Source organism: Lepidothrix coronata, unplaced genomic scaffold (genome assembly GCF_001604755.1).
Source record: "Lepidothrix coronata isolate B3197 unplaced genomic scaffold, Lepidothrix_coronata-1.0 Scaffold205, whole genome shotgun sequence".
Taxonomy (NCBI): Eukaryota; Metazoa; Chordata; class Aves; order Passeriformes; family Pipridae; genus Lepidothrix; species Lepidothrix coronata.
The window spans coordinates 1,378,055-1,399,805 of NW_016690385.1; the positions used below are offsets into that span (position 1 = coordinate 1,378,055).

At 49.8% G+C, this 21,751-nt stretch overlaps 3 protein-coding genes across 8 annotated transcripts in view; 1 reads left to right on the top strand and 2 right to left on the bottom strand.

Moving 5' to 3' along the window:
- Positions 1–657: 657 nt before the first annotated feature.
- Positions 658–5,061, bottom strand: MKRN2OS (MKRN2 opposite strand). The gene is made up of 4 exons (XM_017832783.1): positions 4,865–5,061; positions 4,521–4,570; positions 3,632–3,794; positions 658–1,358 (listed from the first exon to the last, which is right to left on the bottom strand). Exons 1-4 carry the CDS (start codon positions 5,059–5,061, stop codon positions 1,112–1,114), a joined length of 657 nt encoding a protein of 218 aa, XP_017688272.1. The 3' UTR covers positions 658–1,111.
- Positions 5,062–5,133: 72 nt separating this feature from the next.
- Positions 5,134–15,794, top strand: MKRN2 (makorin ring finger protein 2). Its single transcript, XM_017832795.1, has 8 exons — positions 5,134–5,228; positions 5,901–6,029; positions 7,335–7,480; positions 8,217–8,521; positions 9,848–10,062; positions 11,101–11,211; positions 13,180–13,324; positions 13,842–15,794. Exons 1-8 carry the CDS (start codon positions 5,203–5,205, stop codon positions 13,980–13,982), a joined length of 1,218 nt encoding a protein of 405 aa, XP_017688284.1. The 5' UTR covers positions 5,134–5,202; the 3' UTR covers positions 13,983–15,794.
- Positions 15,795–17,710: 1,916 nt separating this feature from the next.
- Positions 17,711–21,751, bottom strand: part of RAF1 (Raf-1 proto-oncogene, serine/threonine kinase) — a 67,379-nt gene continuing 63,338 nt past the window's right edge. For all 6 annotated transcript variants that reach the window (XM_017832772.1, XM_017832776.1, XM_017832773.1 and 3 more), the window contains 3 exons: positions 21,244–21,375; positions 19,655–19,789; positions 17,711–18,750 (listed from right to left, as the gene is read on the bottom strand). In XM_017832772.1, the coding sequence (XP_017688261.1) occupies positions 18,610–18,750; positions 19,655–19,789; positions 21,244–21,375 (408 nt within the window). In that variant the 3' untranslated portion in view covers positions 17,711–18,609. The remainder of the gene's footprint in view (positions 18,751–19,654; positions 19,790–21,243; positions 21,376–21,751) is intronic.

Consider the following 21,751-nt stretch of genomic DNA (forward strand, 5'->3'; position numbering starts at 1 on the left):
CTGGCTGAGGGATTGTGCTGTGCACTGGGAGGGGGTGGACAGGTCTCCAACAGCAGCAGGACAGTGCATTTCAAGCTGGTTGTCCCTACTTGTGCTGTGGGTGTTTTAAGTTTGGCAAGAAGTGGAAGAACACAGAGGGGGAGGCGTGCGAAGTGTGGTGTATGTGGTGTGTGCAGCTGGAGAGCACGGGGGGACAGGGTTAATGGGGTCTGTGTGTATAAAAGGGTAAACAAACCCCCAAACATTCATGAACGCTTCTCCATCTCTGAGAAAACAAGACTTGCAGCTAGACCAAAACCAGCTTACTTCATAAAAAATTAGAAGGGAAAAAAGCTGAAATTATTTTCTTAAACTAGAATGTAAGTTAAGTGAAATTCCACAAAGTTCTGGACTGCCCAGTTTTGAGCTCAGCATACATTCTGTGTAATGCACAACAGGTAAAAGTGCTGTTGGAGGAACTCTGTCATTCTAACTCAAATTTTTTTTTAATTCTGTAGTTTTAACTCCAAGATAAATTCTGAGGAGTCTGTTGATTATTACAACTACTAACAGATAAGACACTAAAATATCTCTTAATACTAAGCATCTGTCTTGGTTTGAAGAATAAACATGCAAAATGTAAATTGAAAACTAAATATATCTGGCAAAGAGGCTAGATTTCTTTGTTGTTGTATTTATTAGTAATCAGAGGAAAATAACTTTGCAGGTAGTGAATCTGCATTTGGATTTCAGCAGCACAGAAGCACATATTCCCTTTTTTCATTTGTCAATAATCAAATGTGACAGAAAAAAACCATTTTGGTTTGCTATGGCTGAAGATACCATAGTTCATTTGCTAAACCCCTTAATTACACAGCAGTCTTAATTTCTGGTAGGAAGTGTCCTTGCAGAGCACACAGTGAATGTAAATAAGAAAACATTTTTGCATATGAATAGTTGCCACAGAAACTCTCTGTAGTGTGTACATCATAGATACATCATTTCACTCAAATGAACAAGGTCAGTATCCTTCAGGTTAAAATTAACTGTGTTTTTAACTAATTAGATCCTGCACCTTAACCCCTGAGATCTGGAGCCTTAAGGCTTTTCCCTGTTTCCTGCTGCAGCTGATTCAGTACAGCAGCTCATCATGCTCAGCACTGCTGCTCTGTCCCCCCTCGGGCAGGGGCACGATGTAGCAGTCCCTGTGTGCCAGCTCGTGGTGCAGGGTGAGGTACCTGGAGGCTCTTCTGCTCTGGGGGAGCACGAACCTCTCTGTGAACTCCCCCTTGCTCAGGGGCTCTTTCCCCTGCCTGCTCAGGACGTGGTTGATGAAGGCCAGGGCAAATGTGTAGCAGTTGTGCTCCTGCTCGTCATACCTGGGGAAAACACCTCCTTAGGAAGAGTTACCACTGAGCCAAGAACTCCCCAGGAACCATCCCCAGCTTCCCTTCATGCTGATGGTTAAATATATTCCATTCATCACCAGCTGTACTTTCCAGCCCAGGAACTCTAGGCATAAAAACTAAGAGGCTGCAAGACGTGGCAGTAATGCATTCTTATTTTCTAGGCTGACTTGGCTCTTGTTAAACCTTTGCTCTTCCCTGTATTGTTCCAAACTCCTTCCTGCAGCCCCAGTGTTAACTGTGAGGCCCCACATGTGGTGGTAACGTGGAAGCTCCTTCAAACCCAGTGCCTTCCATCGCTGATGTGCTGATACAGTTGTTGGACAATGTGCCAGTCAAACCCCACTGGCAGTGATCTGTGCCAACTGTGCAAGGATAGAAATGCTAATGGAACAGGAGTGACAGCCATTTAAAATGCTTTTGCCTTTTTTTCCTCTTTTTTTAACCTACCTGCTACCCTGTCCTAGGACATTACAGCACTTATCTGGTCACTGTCAGAATGTTCCTTGTGTTCTCCCAAATGTTTCATGTTGTCCACTAACAGTTTCAATGATTGCATTTACTCCACTCTCTCACCACACTGTGCTGCGTTTCCCCCTGTCCCTGTGTAACTGCATTTGCTCAGACTCCTGTTTGCCACCTGCCTCACCCTCAGGCTGCTTCTGTAAGTGCCTGGCCCCCTGTCCCTTGTTCTCCCCAGCCCTGTGACCCATTCCTTGCCTCGTGCTCTCAGTGGCTCCATGGTCTGTGCTGTCACAGGGAGTCTCTGGGAGGATTCCCTGTCAGCCCTGGGGGTTTCTGCAAGATCTGAGGACTGTGGCTATGAAAAGTGACCCCGAGCCCAGCTCAGCAGAGCTCACTCTTCTCTTCAAAGCTCTCCTGGTTTCAGGGCACATGGAGTGACCTGTGAGCTCCTGTTCAGTAACAAAGCTCAGCTCCTCCTTTTTGGGAAGAGTGTCTTTGGATCCAGACAAGAGAGCCAGCTCCTCTCAGTCACTGCAGGTGCTGTTGGTCCTGGCTGTGGCTGCAGTTCTTTGCAGCTGTTCTACACTGTCCTCCAGTAAATGACAAGCAATCAAGAAAATCAGAACTAGGCTCAGCCTGAACCCAGAGTTGTTACAGGATTAGTTTAGTGCAGTTCCTGTCCACTGAAAACCAGAGGAGTTAATTAAAAGAGTTTTCAGCAGTTCAGTGGTTACTGGTCTAGTTGTGGAAAAAGTAGGTCACTGTGTCAGGAGATGGTAGAAAAGTGAAGAAAAGCTTGTAGAAGAGATGAAAACATCTGCCTGCCTTCTGCCAGTGAGGTTTTTTGACACCAAGCCAATTTTAGTATTCCTGTTAAGGCACTGGGAATTGTAAAAGTAACACAAATCCTGTTGGTTTTACAAGTCCTGTAAACATCTAAAAATTCTATTCCAAATCAAAGTCTTCCATCTCCTGGTCTGGGGAGATGATGGATGAGGTCTGAAATTTATAGTCAGCATGTACAGAATTGCTAAAAAATGCTTTTAATTTGGTGTGGGGGGGTTTCTTTTCTATTATGGCTCTGTGAAGTGACACACCCCCAGCACCCAGGCAGGCTGTGTGTTACTTGGGCTGTTCCCAGGGACAGTCCCAGGGCTTTCCCTGGAGAGCTGCAGTGTGGGGATGTGACAGGGCATGTCTGACCTGAGCATTCACTTCAGGGCTGCATATTCTTGGTGGGACACACCAGCTTAGTTCAAAGGGTGAGGATGCCTTTCTGTATTTACCCATCCAGAGCAATGTTATGGACCAGGTGGAAGAGCTGGAAATGAGCCTGCTGCCCCTTTCTCACCACTGACAACCAGAATGTCACCTGGGTGTCAGATCTGGGCAAGAATCCCAGCATGGTCAGCCTTTAAATGCAAATACACCTAAAACTGCAGAAACCTTGAAAAATAATCCCAGAATGGCACCTGGCCCTTTGTACTGAGCAGCAGGTAGGTGATGTTTCATTAAACTGGGAGTTTCATGCAAAATTCCCTGAAATAAACTCGTTTTAGAGCTTTCATGTTCCAGCACATAAGTTTGTACTTAAAACTGAAGAATGCTGTGTTTAGCCAGGCCAGGGAGGTTCAGGACAGGCTGACAGGGTTGTCCAGCCTTGGAAATGGGTGTTCTGAAGGAGCACAAGGCTCTGGATGATCCACAAGCCCCCCGGGGTCCAGCCCCATTTATCATCCCAGACTAAAAACTCCATTACACCCACATTTCAAGCCACATACCTGTGAGGAAGCCAGGCCTCTCCCTCGGAAAATTCCTCCAGGAGGTTATCCCACTGCTGCAGGAGCTCCACCATGTGTGGCTGGACCAGGGGGATGCAGATGCACTGCTCCCACCCCGAGTGGGCCCTGTGCACACCCTCCTGGTCATAGTTGTACACCACCCCTGCAACACATAACAGGCTGGCACTGCACAAACAGCCTTTTGGGGGTTATGTTTTGGGATGAAAGCTATGAGTTTTCCATAATCCTGTTCTTTCTTAGGCTGGTTACACCACAGCTTCCCATCAGTGCCCAGTAGGAACTGCAGGCCCGGCTTCCACCAAAAACTTGCTCTGAGTTTCAGGTGCCTTTTGGTAACAAGAGCAACTTAAGCACAACCAGACTTCATTTTTAACCCCCAAATTAGACCATCTTTATATTAATTAAACACCTGAGGTGACATTTTGCAGGCTGGGCCTACTCTGCGGATAACCCAGTAGGATTTTTAACGTGGCTTTTAAAATGTTTGTTTTTAATTAGGGGTATTTTTAGAACTACCAAAACCCATATTTAATTCATTGTAACTTCTTTAAAGTAGGCCTGGCTTTTCCTTTCCCTGTGTCGGGGTGGAAGGCACCTGTCCATTCCATCCAGTGCCATGTGGAATGTGGGATATGACTTTCACTGGAGCTGTGTCTGCTGCAAGGTGGGATAGATGCTTGGGCTCGGGATGTTTCCAGGGTCTCTGTGACCCTCTCCTGGAGGAGCCCAGCAGAGCTCCCAGCTCTGGTCCCTGCAGCCCCCCCAGGGCTTCTCAGCAAAGCTGTGCCAGGCCCGGGATGCTCCGAGCTGGGCCGGCCCCAGGAGCACAGGGGGTGAGGGGGCGGCTCTGGGCACACGGTGTCCTTACCCCGGGAGTCGGTGATCCCCACGTGCAGGTCGGAGCTCCCGTCGTACCCCCTGGAACAGGAGCAGAGTGTTGGATCAGGGCTCGTCCCTCGGGAACATCCCAGCATGCGGGTGGGGGGCAGGGCTGCAGGGACACCCGGGCACGGCAGCTCCGCTCCGGAGGGGTCAGCCCTGCCCATTCCCTACCCATTCCCTGCCCATTCCCTGCCCATTCCCATACCCTGCCTTGCCCATTCCCTGCCCTGCCCTGCCCATTCCCTGCCCATTCCTATTCCATTCCCATTCCCATTCCCTGACCTTCCCCCGGCCTTTCCCCCCAGCTCCCTGGCGCCCCCTGGCGGTCACCGCATGAATGACCCTCGGGTGGGCCTGACGAGGAACGCGCGGGGCTGTCCGTGTCCGTGCCGGAAGGGGCAGTTCAGCCGGACTGGCGCCGAGGGCAGCCCGCCGGCCCCCAAGGCCCCCCCGCACGCGGGGCATTGCGGGGGCGCGCGCCGGCAGTACAGGAGCGCGCGGCAGTGGCGCACGCGCAGCAGCGCCATCGCCCCGCGCCTCCGCCTAAAGCGTCCGGGTGGGAACAACTGCCCAGTGGCGGCGGGGCCGGGCAACGGCCACGCCCCCCGCCCCGCGGAACCCGCGTGCGCGGCGCGGGGAGCGAGCCGGGTGGACAGAGTGGCGGCACCATGAGCACCAAGCAGGTGACGTGCAGGTGAGAGGGGGGACGGACAGACAGGCACGGACACGCCGACAGACACGCGGACACGGCCCGGACGGAGCCCCCACACGGCACTGAGCCTCCCCGGCCCGGCCCGGCCCGGCCGGACACCCCCCGGGTCCCCCTCAGAGCACCCCCTCAGCCCCTCACACACCCACACTCCCCTCACAACTTCGCTCCCCCCACACCCCTAAAACACTCCTCACCTCCTCGAACCCCCCTCACACCCTGACACTCCCCCACACCCCCCTGGAACTCGCTCACAACCCAACACCTCCCTTTACTCTCCTCACTCCCCTCACCCCCCCGGCTCGCCCCTCACACCCCCTCACCCCCGGCCCAGTCCCGCCTCCCTCGGCGTGGTACCGGGAAAGCAGCGAGGTTGTGGCAGGAAGGCCCGTCCGAGTGACCGGGGGGGTTCTCCACAGAAAGAGTGGCCCGGCATTAGCAGGGGCTGCCCAAGGGGGTTTGGAGCCCGCACCCCTGGAGGTGTCCAAGGCACTGAGTGCCCTGGGTTGGGGGACAAGGCGGGGATCGGGCACAGGGGGCACTCGCTGGCTTTTCAGACCTCCGTGATCTTGTTAGGAAAACCAAACCTAACCAAACCAGGGTGCTCTGTGTTGTCCCTCCAGCAGGGCCCGCCCTGAGCCGTCTCCTCCCCCACAGGTATTTCCTGCAGGGAGTGTGTCGGGAGGGGAGCAAGTGCCTGTTCTCACACGATCTGTCCACCAGCAAGTCCTCCACCGTCTGCAAGTACTACCAGCGGGGGCAGTGCGCCTATGGCTCCCGCTGCAGGTAACACGGCACGGCGGGCTCCCTGCACTGCTCCCGCCCACCCCACACCCTGGGGGGCACAGCGGGGACAGGAGCACGAGGGGAGTTAAACCAGTCACTGAACGCGAGCTTTGCCACAGCCACAAACAGCTTTTGGATCCAGCAGTACAGTTCTGCTCTGGTGTGGCTTCAGCAATTGTTTTACTCTGTAGAAGTGAAACTTGAGGTTTCAGGTGTGTTTTTCATCCAGGTCTCCCCGCAGGAAGAGCTGTTGGATGCCCAAAGCAGGGCTGCAGCTGCACATGGAATGGCCTCTGGCAGCAGGGCTGGCTCCATGTCCCTGGAGAGCCTGGGAGCTGCTGTGCTCGAGCCACCTCCACGTACATCCCAGTTACAATTCCTGGGATTCCAGCTCTGCCTTGGAGCACAGCCCCCTCCTCGTGCCCCCTTGGAAAGCTGAGCAGTTCCACACCTTTCCCTGGAGCCTTTGTGTTAAAACTCCCTGAGGAATGCTCTGGGAAATACAGTGCAGGGGCTGATGTTGGTACATTGGTACAGCAGGGATGTGCCCTGCTCCTTCCCAGAGGTGCCTGCACCTGGGAGAGGGATCTGTCTGTAGAGTTCCCTCCCTTTGCCTGGTTCATGTGCCAGACTGGATCAGGGGGTTGGACACCAGTGATTCCCACAGCTCCCATCAGCTGCCCTGGAATTGTGTGGGACGTGGCTGGGGGCTGTGTCACTCAAAAGGCTGCAAAGTGGGGTTGGTTCTGATCCAGCTGTTTTGCTGGAGTTTGGGCACTTAGTATCTGTGGGCATTGCAGGTCCTCAGCACAGCACCAGAATCAGAGATGGGCAATATTTTTGTTCCCATGAAAAATATTGTAGCATTTGGGTATGGCCATGGCTTTACTGGACCAGCCCCTTTACTGCCCGGGGTGCTCCTGCTCTGCTGCTGGAGGGTGTTTCCATGGTTTTACTGGACGTTTTGAGTCCTTCAGGAACTCAGAAGTCCTTTATCTCCTGTGTGGAGATTCCGCATCCTCTCCCGTGGTGGGGAAGCACAAGATCTGGGTGCTGTTGCCTGCAGGAGGTGCTGAACTGTGGCTCCTTCCTGCACAGGGCCAGTGCTGCTTGCCTGGGGAGTGGGGAGGTGTGGGGGTGACAAGATCCACCCGCCACGGCCCGTGCGGGGCCAGCGGTGCCCCTGGAGAGGGACACACACGGCCGGGACCCTTCCGGAGGCTCAGCCCCTTGGACACGGTCCTGAGCTGCCCTTGTGCTTGTCCCCAGCGCCTGTGCTGGCTGTGACCCCCTTCTCTGTCCCAGGTACGACCACGTGAAGCTCCCGGCCCCGAGCGGGGCCGCGGCCCCGCCTCCCCCCGCTGCCCCCCTGAGCCCCCGGCAGCCCCCGGAGCACGGCCCCGGCACCCGGAGCAGGAGGGAGAAGAGGACGCTGGTGCTCAGGGACAGGAGTGAGTGGGAGGGCGCCGTGCTTGTCCTTGGGGCTGGGCGGCAGGGAGGGGGGGTGTCCTCCTTTGATTATTTGAGTTCCATGGCCAGCTACAGAGAATTCCTGCCCGATGGAGTCTCCTACCTCGGAACACTCGTGCCTGTCCTGCCTTCCAGTGGCCTGTGGAGGGATTGGCTTTGAGCTCCCTGAGGGATTTTGTCCACCCTGATGGGAGGGTGGAGCCAGGGGGGGTCGGGCTCTGCTCCCAGACAATCAGCAACAGGACAAGAGGAAACGGCCTCGAGCTGTGCTCGGGAGGGTCAGGTTGGACATCAGGAGGAATTTCTTCCTGGAAGGGGTGGTCAGGCATTGGCAGGGGCTGCCCAGGGAGGTGGTGGAGTGCCCATCCCTGGAGGTGTCCAAGGAAGGACTGGACGTGGCACTCAGTGCTCTGGGCTGGGGGACAAGGTGGGCATCGGGCACAGGGTGGACTGCATGGTCTCACATGTCTTTTCCAGCCTAAATGATTCTGTGATTTTTTTAGTCTATTTGTAAACAGAAAGCAGCTGAAGAAATCTTGCAATTGAACTTTTCAGTAGGTAATTTGGGAACATTCCTGTGATTTGTGAGCAGAAGGAGCTTAGAGATGAGATTTCATTGAGAAGAAAACTTTAAAAAAGCAAACGCAGCTGTTGCTCCTGGGAAGGAGAGGCTGTGGAGTGCCCTGGGCCGTGCAGTGCCTGTGTCTGTCCCCTCAGATCTGTGCGGCTCAGGAGAGGAGAAGCCGCCACCGGGCGCCCCCGGGGACGGGGGGAGCTGCAGTGAGCCTGCGGAGAGCCTGGAGGTGAAGCCCCACTCGTACCTGGAGGCCATCTGCAGTGGGCTGGCAGAGCCCGGGCCCGAGGTGCCCTGCGGGGCCGGGGGGCAGCTGTGCCCCTACTCGGCCCGGGGGCCGTGCCCCGTCGGGGAGCGCTGCCCGTACCTGCACGGGGACCTGTGTGACATCTGCGGCCTCCACGTGCTGCACCCCCACGACCCCGAGCAGAGGAGGGCCCATGAGATGGTAAGGACAGGGCACCCTGGGGGGCTCAGCTCACTGCAGGGCTGGGTATTGGCTCTACAGTGTTTTGTAGCAGAGCCAGTCCCAAAGAGCTGCCATTGTATTGCTTATCCAGCTAGAGAATGGTTCTAATAGTGGTGTGTTCAAGCATCTGGGGCTTAACTGGGAGCAGTGATGCAAGAATCACCTCGTTCTTTCCTGTTCCATCCCTGTCAGAGACTGGCCTGCAGCCCTCTCCCAGCACACTGAAACTCTGCCAGAATGCCCGTTGCGGGTCAGCCGGTGCCTCGGTGTCACGGACACTGGGACAGGAACTGGGGCTGCTGTGCTCTGGGATGGCCCTGCTGGGGCAGCTTGGCACCTGCTCCTGGCTGGGGCTGGACCCAGGGCACGGGCAAGTGGGGACACATGGGAGGGAGCACAAAGATTTTGGGGCTGAACTTGCAAGCATTGGTGAGGCATTGGCTGGGTAGGGATGGGCTGAAGGGTTGCTTGTTCCTCTTCCTGGCTACCAGGTTTACATCAGGGCTAGCGAGGAGCAGGAGCAGAATCCAAGGGGTTAAAAAGCTCAGGGTTTGTGCAGTCTGTGTGTACTTTTGAGATGTGCTGCTGCAGGAATGCTCCCTCCTCCCAGGAGCTGCTTGGTGCCTGGGTCAGTGTCCAGGCACAGGTGCTCTCAGAAGCAGAGCTGTGTGCTGGATGAGGAACTGCACTAGTCAGACGTGCTACTAATGGGGAATTGTTTTGTGTCCTTTGTCATTATGATTATAGTTTGAAGTCTTGTAAATTTATATTACTTTTCAAGCCCTGAGACCTTTGAAAAGTAAAGAGGTAAAACTGTGCAGGTATGAGCAGCAGCTCACCTTGTGGTTATGGATTGTCACCGTGGGGATGAGAAGTGCTGGAGGAAAGCCTGAAATAAGAGCCTAATGCCTTAACTGCCTAAAACTTAATATCCAGTGAGTGAATGTGGCCTTAATAATAATCAGAGTAACAGCCTGAGTGTGGCACTTGTTCTGGACTCTCAATGTGATGTTTTTTCGAGCTGTTTGAAGCATTAAATGATTCAATACCTGTTCCATGGGAGATACAGAAAGGGGTAAATGAAGAGTGCTCAGGCATCCTTATTTCTGACAGTTCTGAAGCTGCAGAGAACATTGAAGGCTGAAATAAGTGATTGGATTTAATGTTCTTGAAATGAAATGATGATGGGTAGGAGTGATGCCCTTAGTGAGTGTTGTGTGTTTTTGCTGTCACAGACCCTTTCCTCAGACACTTCTATCCCAGCCTGGCAGGGAGTGCACTGACACTGACCTCTGTCCCCCACAGATGTGCATGGCCACGTTTGAGCACGACATGGAGAAGGCCTTTGCCTTCCAGGCCAGCCAGGACAAGGTGTGTTCCATCTGCATGGAGGTGGTGTACGAGAAACCATCGGCCTCGGAGAGGAGGTTTGGGATCCTGTCCAACTGCACCCACACCTACTGCCTGTCTTGCATCCGGCAGTGGAGATGTGCCAAGCAGTTTGAGAACCCCATCATCAAGTGAGTGTTCTTCTGGGCCCTGCCACTGAGGGGCTTTCAAAGGAAACTGCTGAGCAGGGATTCTGGAGCTGGAAATATGAGCAGAGAGCTCAAGGGCTGGCCTGGCCAGTACCAAGACTTGGCTATGAGAGCTGTCTCCAAGAGTAGCAGGACACTTGGGGTGTCCTTGGGTAACAGTTCACTTAATGCTCTGGCTCTATGTGAGAAAAGTTTGGCCCTGTCCATGTTGTTGGGGCAGAGTGCAGACACGGGGGCTCTGGAGCAGCTGGGACCTCGTTAACCTCTGCCCCTCACAGTGACCTGTGTGCAAGAACAGCAACTCCTTTTCCTATGTAGGTGCTTCATTATGGGACTTTTCTCTAAATTGTGGCTTACTCCAGGTAAAGGTCCCACTAATCACACCTTTATCTGTGTCTGAGTAAATGCCTTCATCTTCTAGCTCAATAAAAAATGTGTTCCAAACATGTTCCTCCTGAGGTGAGAGAATTTAAAACATCCAATCAGTTTCCTTTTTTGTGAATATCTCTCTCTTAAGTTACCAACACGCTGAGGAAAAGATGGGAAATATTTTCATTCTTCTGCCAAAATAGACTTTTCTCCACAACTTTTACTACAACTTTCGTTGAAGTGAACGTCAGCTCATTGCATTTCCAAAGGCTGAGACACCTTCATTTGTGTTTCTCCTCTGGTTTGGCTTCCTGCTGCAGGGGGGCTGCAGCACTCACAGAGCAGTGACAGTTTGTTTCTGCTGATCTGCTGGGATTGGCAAATACAGGTTTCTGTGCGTTGAGGAAATACCTGTTGCTTTTGTTCAAGTCCAGAACCAAACAGGAGCCCTGACTGCACTGAGCTGGATGATTTCAAGTGAGACTCCAAAGCAATGCACCCCAAAGTGTGCTGTGCTAACGTGGGAGGAGGAGCTGCTGCCTCAGAGTGACAGACCAGCCCCTTCCCTCGGAAAACGCTGCTGCTGGCACATGTAGGGAGGGTGTCCCTCCTGGGAGCAGCAGAGGTAACAGGCATCACTGTTTTGTTCAGGTCGTGCCCCGAGTGCCGAGTGATCTCCGAGTTTGTCATCCCCAGTGTGTACTGGGTGGAGGAGCAGGAGAAGAAGAATGAGCTGATTGAAGCCTTTAAGCAGGGAGTGGGGTAAGTTCAGTAACACACACTCTGTGTGTTGTTCTTTAGATGCACCAAGGGTCAGTCAATCACTGAGCCTGCGTTTCTAAACTTCAGGTAATTCCAGCCCATTGTCCAGAGAACTCCTGATCTCTGCTCACTCCTCTGCTTAACTTTGTGGCTGCCATGAAAGGGTGTGGCCTGTAATTGTAGATCAGAAATTATTCAACCTCACTGTGCTCTGAAGTGTTGAAGTTATTTCAGCTCACTTGCCAGAATTGGCTTTACATGGCTTCTGTTTATCCCTCAGACACAATCACCTGGACTGTTGTTGGTTACTGAGAACAAACAGGGAAGGAAAATGTAATAGTCTCCTGCAATATGGGATAAAAAGTCATGGAGCTTTTGTAATGTCTGCTGGAAATGGCAGATACTCCAGGACTGCATTCCTTATATTGTCCAACAGGGATACTGGGAGCATGGGGAGAGGGCAGTGCTGGAGCAGCTCTGCAGAGCTGTGCTTGCCTGGGATGTGTGAGGGCTTTGTGGTTCACAGAGCAGGGAGATACCATTTCTTATCTCCTGCTCCCTGTTTTTAGGGTGACCAGGCAGAGCTGGGCCTGACCCCAGTGAGCTTGGTCAGTTTTGCTGTTGGTTTGCAGCTTTATTCTGTGATATGCATCCACCTTTAAACAGGAGTACAGGAAAAAATGGGCCTTATTTAGACCCATCTTACTGTGGCTGCAGCTTCTCAGCTGCTTGAAGACCTGTAGAGCTCAGCAGAAGAGTTGAAAGCAGTGCTGCTCCATGAAACACTTATCCCAGCATCTTGTCTTCTAGTAGGCAAAATATTTGAATGAAATTAAGCACTTAAACTGCAGTTCTTCAGATAGGGGTTGTTTTCAATCCCCCATCACTGGTTTGGTTTATTTTAGCTCCTAAAGACTTTGGATTGAGGTGGTCAGTTGTGCTCCAGAGCCTCAGCACAGTTTTTAAACAGCCCTGTTCCCAGCAGGGTCAGCCTTTGTGCCACTGCGTAGAGGTGTAGGAGGTCTTGGAAGTCAAGTTTGACTCTTGTCAACCGTTGTATAGGAGAGGGTGTAAAAAGAGGCTTTGCTGAAGTGCTCAGCTAAGACTAATATATTACAGGTTATGGGTAAAATGTCTTTGGTACAGAAATTCTACGGATAGAGCTCTTGGCAGTTAGTTTAATTTGAGGATTTGGTGTTGGTGGAATGAAAAAATGCTAATAAGATGCTGCTGAAGTGGAGTCTAAGCCAAGAGCTGGAGTCAGGCCAACACAGGATGAAAAAAGTCAGACCAAGAAACCTGGAAGTTTGGAAAAACCTGTTTGAGTGTTTGGGTATTCTGTTTGTTAGGGTTGATCTTTGTGCTCCATGTAGTTGCTATTGGATAGACTGCATCTATGTCTTAGGAATCAGTTCCATCACTATTTTCATATTAACAAGTTCCGTTGCATTTTCCCTGTAGTTTCCTCTTCAGCTGTTTTCATTGTAGAACAATCCACACCCCCCCCAGGTACTGTTGTACAAACTGTGCAAAGATCAACCCTGTGACAAGTTGCTGTGCAGCCTGGACACCTTGGGTGAACAACAAAGATGAGGAAACATAAATTAACAAAGAATTGTCAAAGGAGATGAGGAGGGGAACTGGTTCTTAAAAATGTAGTGGTAGAAAAGGCAGGAGAAGAGATATCCTAGAAAAACAGCAATGGATTGGCCCATTGTGGTGCTCTTTGAACATCCTTCACTTTCCACAGCTTAAAAGGAAACTGTCTGTTTGATTTATGATGCTGGTTTTTTATGTGTTTGTTTGCTTTCAGTGATCTCTGCCCTCTGTTTTGGCTGCTCTGAGGGAAGGGGAGGCCAAAGCTCTGGGTGTGAGAACTGAAGCATCACTAAGGCTGAGCCTGGGGACTGAACTGCAGCTCCTTCCTCCCCAGCTGGAGGCAGTAACTCTCTCTTCTCATTGAATCAGGAAAAAGCCCTGCAAGTACTTTGAGCAAGGGAAGGGGACGTGCCCCTTTGGCGGGAAGTGTCTGTACCTCCACGCGTACCCCGACGGCACCCGCGCCGAGCCCGAGAAACCCCGCAAACAGCTGAGCTCCGAGGGCACAGTGCGGGTGAGCAACGCTGGGGCACTGCTCTGGCACCCTCTGCAAGGAGCAGGGGCTGCTGGGAATGTGCTGTGCCCTGCAGGACAAGCGGAAAAAGCACCTCTCAATGCCCCTTGGGGCAAAGGTTTGTTCTTAGGGGAAGGAAAATGCACCTCATTTAACAGCAAAATATTTGCTCTGTTTTTTCGGCTAGTCCTTCTCAGGGCACACCTTTCCTCGCAGCAATTCTGCTCTTACAGCTTTCAGCCACACTGCTAAAAGCTCATGTCATGTGCCTGCACAGAGCTAGCCCTAAGGGCAGCTAAAAAGGTTTAAAGCCTCCTCAGAAACTTGTCCTGGCCTGCATTTGGTGCTGGCTGTGTCCACTCCCCCCTTCGTGCAGAGAGGGGTCGTCACCCTGAGCTCACCACACAAACCCAGCTCTGCAGTCCCAACTCAGGGCTGTTCTGCTGAGGAAGGGCTGCCAGGGCAGAGTTCAGCTCTGGGGCTGGTTCCTGCTCAGGCACATCTCTCTCTGTTGCAGTTCTTCAACTCGGTGCGTCTGTGGGACTTTATCGAGGACAGGGAGAGCCGGGCGGCGCCGGACACGGACCAGGTCACGGAGCTGGGGGAGCTGTTCATGCACCTCTCGGGGGCTGAGGAGGACCCCACTGCTGCCCAGTGAACGCAGCACAGCCCTCCACCCACAGCAGTGCAGCTGTTGATTAGCCTTGCCTTTACCCTCTGCAGCACAGGTAGAACAAACGTGCCCTGTGGTTTACTGTGCAGTCCCGGTGAAGTTTTCAGATAGTTTTTGTATGGCAACAAAAATACTAAAATATATTTAAAAAAAATAAATTGACTGCATGGAAAAAAAAAATCCCTTAATCACAAGAGGGTTTTCTCCCTCTCTGGCCCAACATATGCTGTCTTGTGAGCTGAGTGGTAGTGTAAATACAGTGCCAGGTAAAGCTTAAGCTGGTAAAAACTGTTGCTAAATAGAGTTTGGGTGCATTTTTTTGTTTTCTCCACTAAATCACTAAATGTATAACTACAAAACCCACTGGGAACAATGGATAGGTACATTTTTCTCCTTAAAAAGGAGACCTGAGATTTAAGACCTTACACATTATACCTCAGACAGTACCTAGAGTTCAGGATAAAGTTTACTGCACTCTTGGGGTGGATGTCTTGGGAGTGGGGCTGGACAAGGCCTGGCTCTCCTAGACAGTCCCAGCTGGGTTCCCACCCTTGTTTTATGCAAACTGAAGTGCAGGGAGGCAAGAAGTGGCTCTTGGAGCAGCTGCTGTAAAGCAAATGCAGCTGCACTGATTCAGAAACTCGAGCAGAGCAACACTGGTGTCACAAGGCAGAGCTAAATTGAACTTACAGCACAAACTGGAGCTTGGAAACTGCAGCATGAGAGAAAGGTATTGTCAGTAATCAGATCCACCGTCCTGCCCCAGAACTGGGAGTGGCTCTGCAGCTGCTCTCTGTCTCCATCTGCCTTTTCCAGAGGAAGACCAGCGATGTCGGAGGCACAGCAGGGGTGAGGGATTTAGGCACATCTCTGCTGAGTGAACAGAGTTTACTGAATTCTGGTTTTGTTAAAAATGGCATTCATGTTTGTGCTGCAAAGGGAGTTAGATTGTGAAATTTGACACACAGAGTTGATTCTGCTCAGTCATTTGCATGAACTTTGCAGTTAAACTAAGAATTGTGTCTGGACATAGGTGAAGTGGCTGCTGAGTCACAGCATGAACACACCTGAGCTGTTACTGCCCCTGCAGGGGAGGGGAGCTCAGGTTCTCTAAATACATCCCTTGGGATTAGAGTGAAACCACAATGAACGAACAGCATCTATAAATATATATATGTGTGTGTATATGCACATATATATATATGTAGGGTTTATTTTAGAACGATTCAGTTAAAGTGGAAAGCAGGGATGGAGTCAGTTTGGTTATTATCTATATTAATATAGCAACATAAAGGCATAACAGTAACACTTCTGAAAGTGTATAAGGGAAAGAAAGAAGGAGAAAGGAAGCATCAAAGTAGAAAGATCTCACCCCATGTGGGTCCAGCGCTGAGGTTTGGTTGGTGCAGTTTGCATGTCCATGGGTCAGTGATGGTGACATTCCTGATCCATCAGGGGAGGGGAAGAGCCACGGACCACCAAGGTCAGTGGATAATGTTCCTTCAGGGTTAGGTGGGAACACCCAGGTACCTCCCCTGGGTGTGAGGCAAAAGGGAGGAACCTTAATCTGGGATTCAAACACCTGCCAGTGGTACCCGGTTAGTGACCCCAGGATTATCCACTGCTGGTTGGCTTTTCTGGGTCAGAAGTGGAGCTGAGAAAGCCCTGGATGGTAGCCCAGCACCTGTGTAGGGGAGAACTGCCCTCTCTGTGCCCAACACTTCCCCCAGACTGAACATGCCAGGTTTGCTCTCTGTTCTGACCTGGGAAATGGAACTTGCCCAGAAATATTTCCCCCTGGAGTTAATTTCTAGCAGTACTTACTGCAGAGTCAGGCCTTGCCTTGTGTCTGTAACAAACACCAATTCTCAGCTGCTTTACAAAACTGGCCCATGGAGGCACAGCAAAGGTCTCACTCAAGTCCTGTTAGTACAACTGGTCATCACTAATTACAAAGATGAAGGAAAATCATCACTGAGATGTCATACAATAAGATGAATGTTCAAGAGCACCTGCCCAAACATACTTTCTACTTCAAAATACTCACAACAGCCCTTACCCTCCCACTGAAATTTGTTTCTAGGTGCTCCTGTACATATTTTTTCCACAGAGAAATAAAATACATCCAAAAAGTCAATGGAAAGGATGTTCTTTACCTTAAGCAAGACATTCCTGATTGACTTTGCCCCAAGAACAGTGATCTGAAATTAAGAAGGCAACTTGTCTTCCAAAGCTACCTGGGGACAACATAGACAGAAGTTTAAATTAAAGAGCAGTAAGATTTAAAAGGTCCGAGTTTCTAAATTAGGAGCTTTCATTTAATTGGACATCAAGTGCTACTTAAAATAAGCCTATTTATCAAATATATTTAAATGTTTTAAGAGTCACAGAATCTGTTTTAAAAATCAAGAGTTAATGGTTTCTTTTGGGAAATTAGAGCTAAAGTAAAAAGCAGCTCAAGCATTTCTGGTGGGTTTTTTCTTCCCCCTCTTTAAGCTTTTGATAATGAAGTTAAAATTACCGATAAATTACATAAGAGAGAGTTGCTGTTAAAATACCAAGAGTATTATTAAAACCCATGCAGAACCATTTGGAGCAGTTTCCCTCAAGTCTCAGTTTACTTTTTAGCAAGCGAAGTTTATGGTCACTCTAAGGATCAATATTCCACCTTTCTTGTTACATTATGGAATGTTCTAAGTCCCCCGGTGGTCTCGTGGTTAGGATGCAGCGCTCTCACCACCGCGGCCCGGGTTCGATTCCCGGTCAGGGAACCCCTCCGGGCAGATGGAGCTCGTTCAGCCCTGTAAGGCAATCCATCTAAGAGAAGGTCACTCTAAACAAACCTACGTCCTGGGGACCTCGCTGCCACTGTCCAAGCTTGCTCGGCCCCGGCAGATGAACCTCAGGATTAAAGGGTGGGCTCAGTTCAGCGCACGCTGTGTCTCACCTAAAAAATCCACTGCGCAGGCTCGAAGGGTTAATGACCTTTCCCAAATCTTCGCTCCCGAAGACTGGCAACATAAGTCCAGACAGTGTAGATATTATTTCTGTGTCTGGCTCAAGTCCCTCTTTCAGAAGCACTTTGTGGGGTTTTGCTGCTGCACACAAGAACCTGCAGTGTCTGTCTGGTCATTACAGAGAAGAGCTGGACACAGCAGCTGTCCCCACTGACACCATTTGGGGTGGAGGTGACAGCCCCTGAGTCACCACTCACTGCTCCTGCTCAGACAGGGCCCCCACTCCCCTGTGCACACAGAGAAAGGCAAAATCCCAGACTTCCATTCCAACCATCTGGGTTTCCATCCTTGCCCTAATAAACATATTTAAACAGAGTGCTATTTAAAAAACCACGATTTTTAGATTAAAGCACCTATTTCTGTCATCCAGGGAGTTCAGCCAAGACAAAACCCTCATTTCCCCCTACAGAAACAAGAGAAAACAGAGCAAAACTGGTGCAGTGAAACAGCTTGAGAGGCATCAGTGTGGGTTTGAGTAGATGCTGCTGAAGGATTATTACAGTAAGAATTGTCCTGTCATGGGAGTGATGGGAAAGAGAGGTTGTTGTATCAAGTGTGTTTTTACTTGCACTATTACCTGTCATAGTAACTCTCTTAAAAAGTACTCAGAATATCATTTTCTGAGTTTTCCAAGTCTAGATGTAGCAGTCAGAACTATGGAGTAGTGCATTAAATGATGACATGGAATCATACACCTAAAATTTAATTTATTTTATTAAAATAAGATAATCAGAGGAACCTTGGCTTACAATAAATGCATTTTCTCAGGAGCAATAAAAACAAAATTAAACCCCAAATCAGCAAGAAAAACTGTATATGCTCAGTTTCCTCTTGATAGTGCATCTCTTGCACGACAGCTTCCGATGGGATGCAGACGGATAATGTCCCTCAGCCTTTGCCAGCCCCAAGGCTGTGCTTCCACACTCTCCACCTCCTGGGCTGCAGGGAACAGTCCTTAGTACCAAAGTCAGCTGTGAGGCTTCTCAGGATGACCATGACTGGCTGCTTCCTTCTCTGAGCAGGACAATTCAGAACAGATTCCATTCTTTTGCAAGAGTTTTTCTTCTATGTGCAAAACTATTGCAAAACTATTTCGTGTTGAATTAGCATTTTAACTTATTTCATTGGCTTGATGAAGCTCTTAGGGCAGGAGCTGATTTCCAGAGTTATTTCCTCTTCCCTCAGTCTTGTTTGCAGACCCATTGCAGGCACAGCTCCCCCACCTCGAGGTGGCACATGGCATGGGGCAATCAGAGCACCACGACCTTGTCCTCAGAGCCACCCTGGCTGTGGAAAACGCCCCCTCAGCACAGATCCAGCCCGTCCAGAACCACTGCCAAAGGAACATCATCTGCTTCCAGGCGTGGGCAAAGTAAGGCTCAAGTGCATCTATTAAAAAAACAGTAATAGATCTCTTGATCTGCAGTCTGGCCCTGCCCAGGGCACGGCAGAGCAGGCCGGGAGGGCTGAGCACGGATCCTTAGCAGCTTGCTGGGACGAGGGGACCAGGGATCCCTCTGGCACTGGTCTGGGCACGAGGCACGGAGAGCACAAGTGTCCCTGTGTGCCTGTCCCCGAGCAGGGCAGGGGCAGGCCTAGAAGACGGGCAGCTTGGAGGAGGTGAGGGTGCAGGCGTTGATGTCCTCCGTGTGCGCCGCGCGGTGCAACGACGGCTCTGACGCGCTGCGGTTGATCTTGGGCAGGGAGTGCTGCAGCAGCTCGATGGACGACAGGATCTGGGGGAACACACCCAGTTAGGGGCTGCTCAGAGAGGCAGCTCTGCCTAGGTCAGTCTTAAACCTTCATTCATCCCTTCATTCAGTTCCTTTCCAACTCCATTCAGTTCTGGCTTTAAGCTTATCTTGCAGAGCAGCCAACATGCTCTGTGGGCACTGAACACAACACTGCAGCTGCAATAACCCACCTCTACCAGCCAGGCTGTGCTCTGAGGAGCCTCAGGAAGGGTCAGAGGGTGGGAAGGGGTTTTCCATTAGTTCTCAGTCAATTTACAAGCATCTGTGCAATCCCAGCAGAGTAACAGGGAAAGAACTGCATTTTCTGCCTGACAGTCTGTTTGCAAAGAACTGTTGGAAAGAACTTTTAAAACAACAAGCTGTTTAAAACAGCAAGAAGTTCTTTTTCCAAAATCTGCTGATATTTAATTCCAGCTATTTAATAAGAAAGCACCTTCCCCATCCTCATAGTGACAGAAAAAGGTAAAGTATCCCTTGTAAAAATACCAAAAATTGCTACATGAATTTCCATCCCCCAGTGGATTTTGTTTGCTTGTTTTTAGTTGGGGGGAAGGAAAGGAGGAGTTGTCTCTCATTTCTCTCAAACCTACACTAAAATAAAATGTATACAGAGAAACAGATTTGATTTTAATTGTGTTAGGGTGGGTTTTTGCTTCTCTCTAAAGTGGGTCACCTGGCACAGCCTCAGCTTCATGAGTCATGATTTTTCGTGACCTTTGCAGAACCGAAATACCAACTGCCAAAGGAGCTGGGTTATGAACAAAGGCAAAAATATGAACCAAGCTGCACTTCATGTAACCCAAACCTTTCACCTGAGCAGATTCTTTTGTGTGCTAATGGCTATTTATACAATAGCCTGAAACTCCTGTGCACAAAACACACTTACCTGTGGAAACAGAGGTCGTTCTTCCCTAACCTTCTTCAAGCAATCTGCTACAAGCCTCTTCATTGCTTTGGGGCAGTTCTTGTACAGTTTACTGAGGTCTGGGGAAGCATAACCTCGGCCAACCATGAAAATGATCTGCAGAACAACAAGGAAGCAGCACAAACCAAAGTCAGGGAAGTGGTTTCACTGGTGGTGATTAAATCTGAGTACCAAAGGACAGCCCAGAGCCCTGCAGATTGTCCCAGTGAGTTAACCAGGCTGATGGTCCCACTGTGTGCAGACTAGGATGGGACTGCACCAGGAATGCTGGGCTTTGGAAGGCTCAGCAGGAGAAGGAGCTGTTGGTGCTCCATGACATGGACATGGGAGCTCCTTCTGCTGAGTCTACAGTGACAACCTGATGTTCAGGGATCTCTGAATCACAGAACCATTCAGGTTGGAAAAGACCTCCAAGATCATAAAGTCCAACCTTGAAGTCATGTTGTAAAAGGAGCTGCCTGCCAGTTGCAAGAGATCATCAGAACTAATCACAACTAATGCAGCAAAAAAGGAAATGGACTGTTTTGAGACAAACAATAAAAGATGTTATTAGTGTTGGAAAATATTTATTCTGTTTTAATCCAGGTTAATATGGTCATTGTTTAGGATTTTCATCCTAAATAATGTCTTTGTGTTCTTCTCCTGGAAATATTCTGTCCCTCCTGAAAACTTATGTGAGGGTCAGCTGCTGCATGTTTTGCAACAGTGATGGTTATTGAAACTTGCATATAATTTCAATATCATGATTTAAAGCATATTCCAATGGCCCAGTTTGTAGACAACCTTAAAATAAGAAACAACTTCCTTAGCTTAACAGAAGTGGCCTCTTCTACTTACAACACTGACTGTGAATTATTACAGATTATAAGAGTCACTAATAGAGGCTAAAATCTAGTTGTTTGCCCCCATAATCTCCATACACACACACTTCTCATTAGAAGATCTTAATTTTATAAAAAGCAACCAAAACCACAAACCACAACTGAGGATCATCAAAACAGCTCCCAAAGATCCCACAGTTCCTGCCCTGCAGCACTGGCTCTACACTGGCTAAGCCAGGAGAAGTGTTCATGGGAAGAGAACAGTTGGGGGTTCTGGCCTCAATGTGCTTCTTTACCATTATTGGTTGGGTGACTACAGCTCAGGAAAGACTAAATCACACCAACGTTCCATATTTAAAGGTCTGACAATAGGCACTATTTTTTTTGCCTTAGTAAAAAGCACAGAATCCAACCTGACACAAGAACAACATTTTTAACATCAAAAGGGAAAGTTCACGTAAATGCAAATGTATAAACCAAGATTTTACTGAGGTACCTAAAGCTTTAACCTGGGAATAAATTCACAGGGCACTTACAATGTTTATAAAAACCAATTTTTTTCCGTTGAGTAACTGTCCCTTGTCAATACTGAATCAACATTCAGTAACACAGATTTGCTGCTGAAACAAGGCAGGTTATAAATAACATTTCAATTGTTTTGCATTTGTGTTTATCCTGCAAAATGTGCAATACCCAGAAATCAAATGCTGGTCCCAGCGTGTTCCTCACCTGATCTCGGTTGTTTATGTGGGAATAGGGCAGCTCTCCTGTCATCAGCTCATATAACACTATTCCATAGGAGTAGACATCTGACTGGAAGCTGAAGGGGTTGCTGTCCTGCATCCGGATCACCTCGGGGGCCTGGGCAGGGGACAAACACAGCAGGAGGGGGTTAAACACTGAGGGCACACGAGCAAGGCTCTGGCTGAGCGGGCACTGTGCCATCAAAAGGTCAGTGCTGGGGCTCAGAGAGCTGAGCCTGAGACTTTATCCATCAGTTCTTAAACAGGTATCCCTATTAAAGGGGGAAAACACACAATTCCAATACAGACTTGGTATTTTATAACATCTGTATCAAAACATTTTCATGAAAGCCAAGTAGGAAACAGCCCAGATTGAAGAGCAGGGAAGAGCTGCAGGAGCACTGCAGCACCTTTGCAAAACACAGCACAATTATGAAGCTGAAGAGCTTAAAGGAAACAACTCTGAATGACTGAACAAAACCAGAGAGAAACAA

What these genes read in the sequence shown, in the direction of transcription:
- MKRN2OS (XM_017832783.1), bottom strand. Translation starts at nt 5,061, where the DNA reads ATGGCGCTGCTGCGCGTGCGCCACTGCCGCGCGCTCCTGTACTGCCGG. An exon ending in ACCCGAGGGTCATTCATGCG is followed by an intron (nt 4,571 to 4,864) that starts GTGACCGCCAGG and finishes CTCCTGTTCCAG; the next exon opens with GGGGTACGACGGGAGCTCCG. An exon ending in GAGGCCTGGCTTCCTCACAG is followed by an intron (nt 1,359 to 3,631) that starts GTATGTGGCTTG and finishes TGTTTTCCCCAG; the next exon opens with GTATGACGAGCAGGAGCACA.
- MKRN2 (XM_017832795.1), top strand. Translation starts at nt 5,203, where the DNA reads ATGAGCACCAAGCAGGTGACGTGCAG. An exon ending in ACCAAGCAGGTGACGTGCAG is followed by an intron (nt 5,229 to 5,900) that starts GTGAGAGGGGGG and finishes CCTCCCCCACAG; the next exon opens with GTATTTCCTGCAGGGAGTGT. An exon ending in GCCTTTAAGCAGGGAGTGGG is followed by an intron (nt 11,212 to 13,179) that starts GTAAGTTCAGTA and finishes TCATTGAATCAG; the next exon opens with GAAAAAGCCCTGCAAGTACT.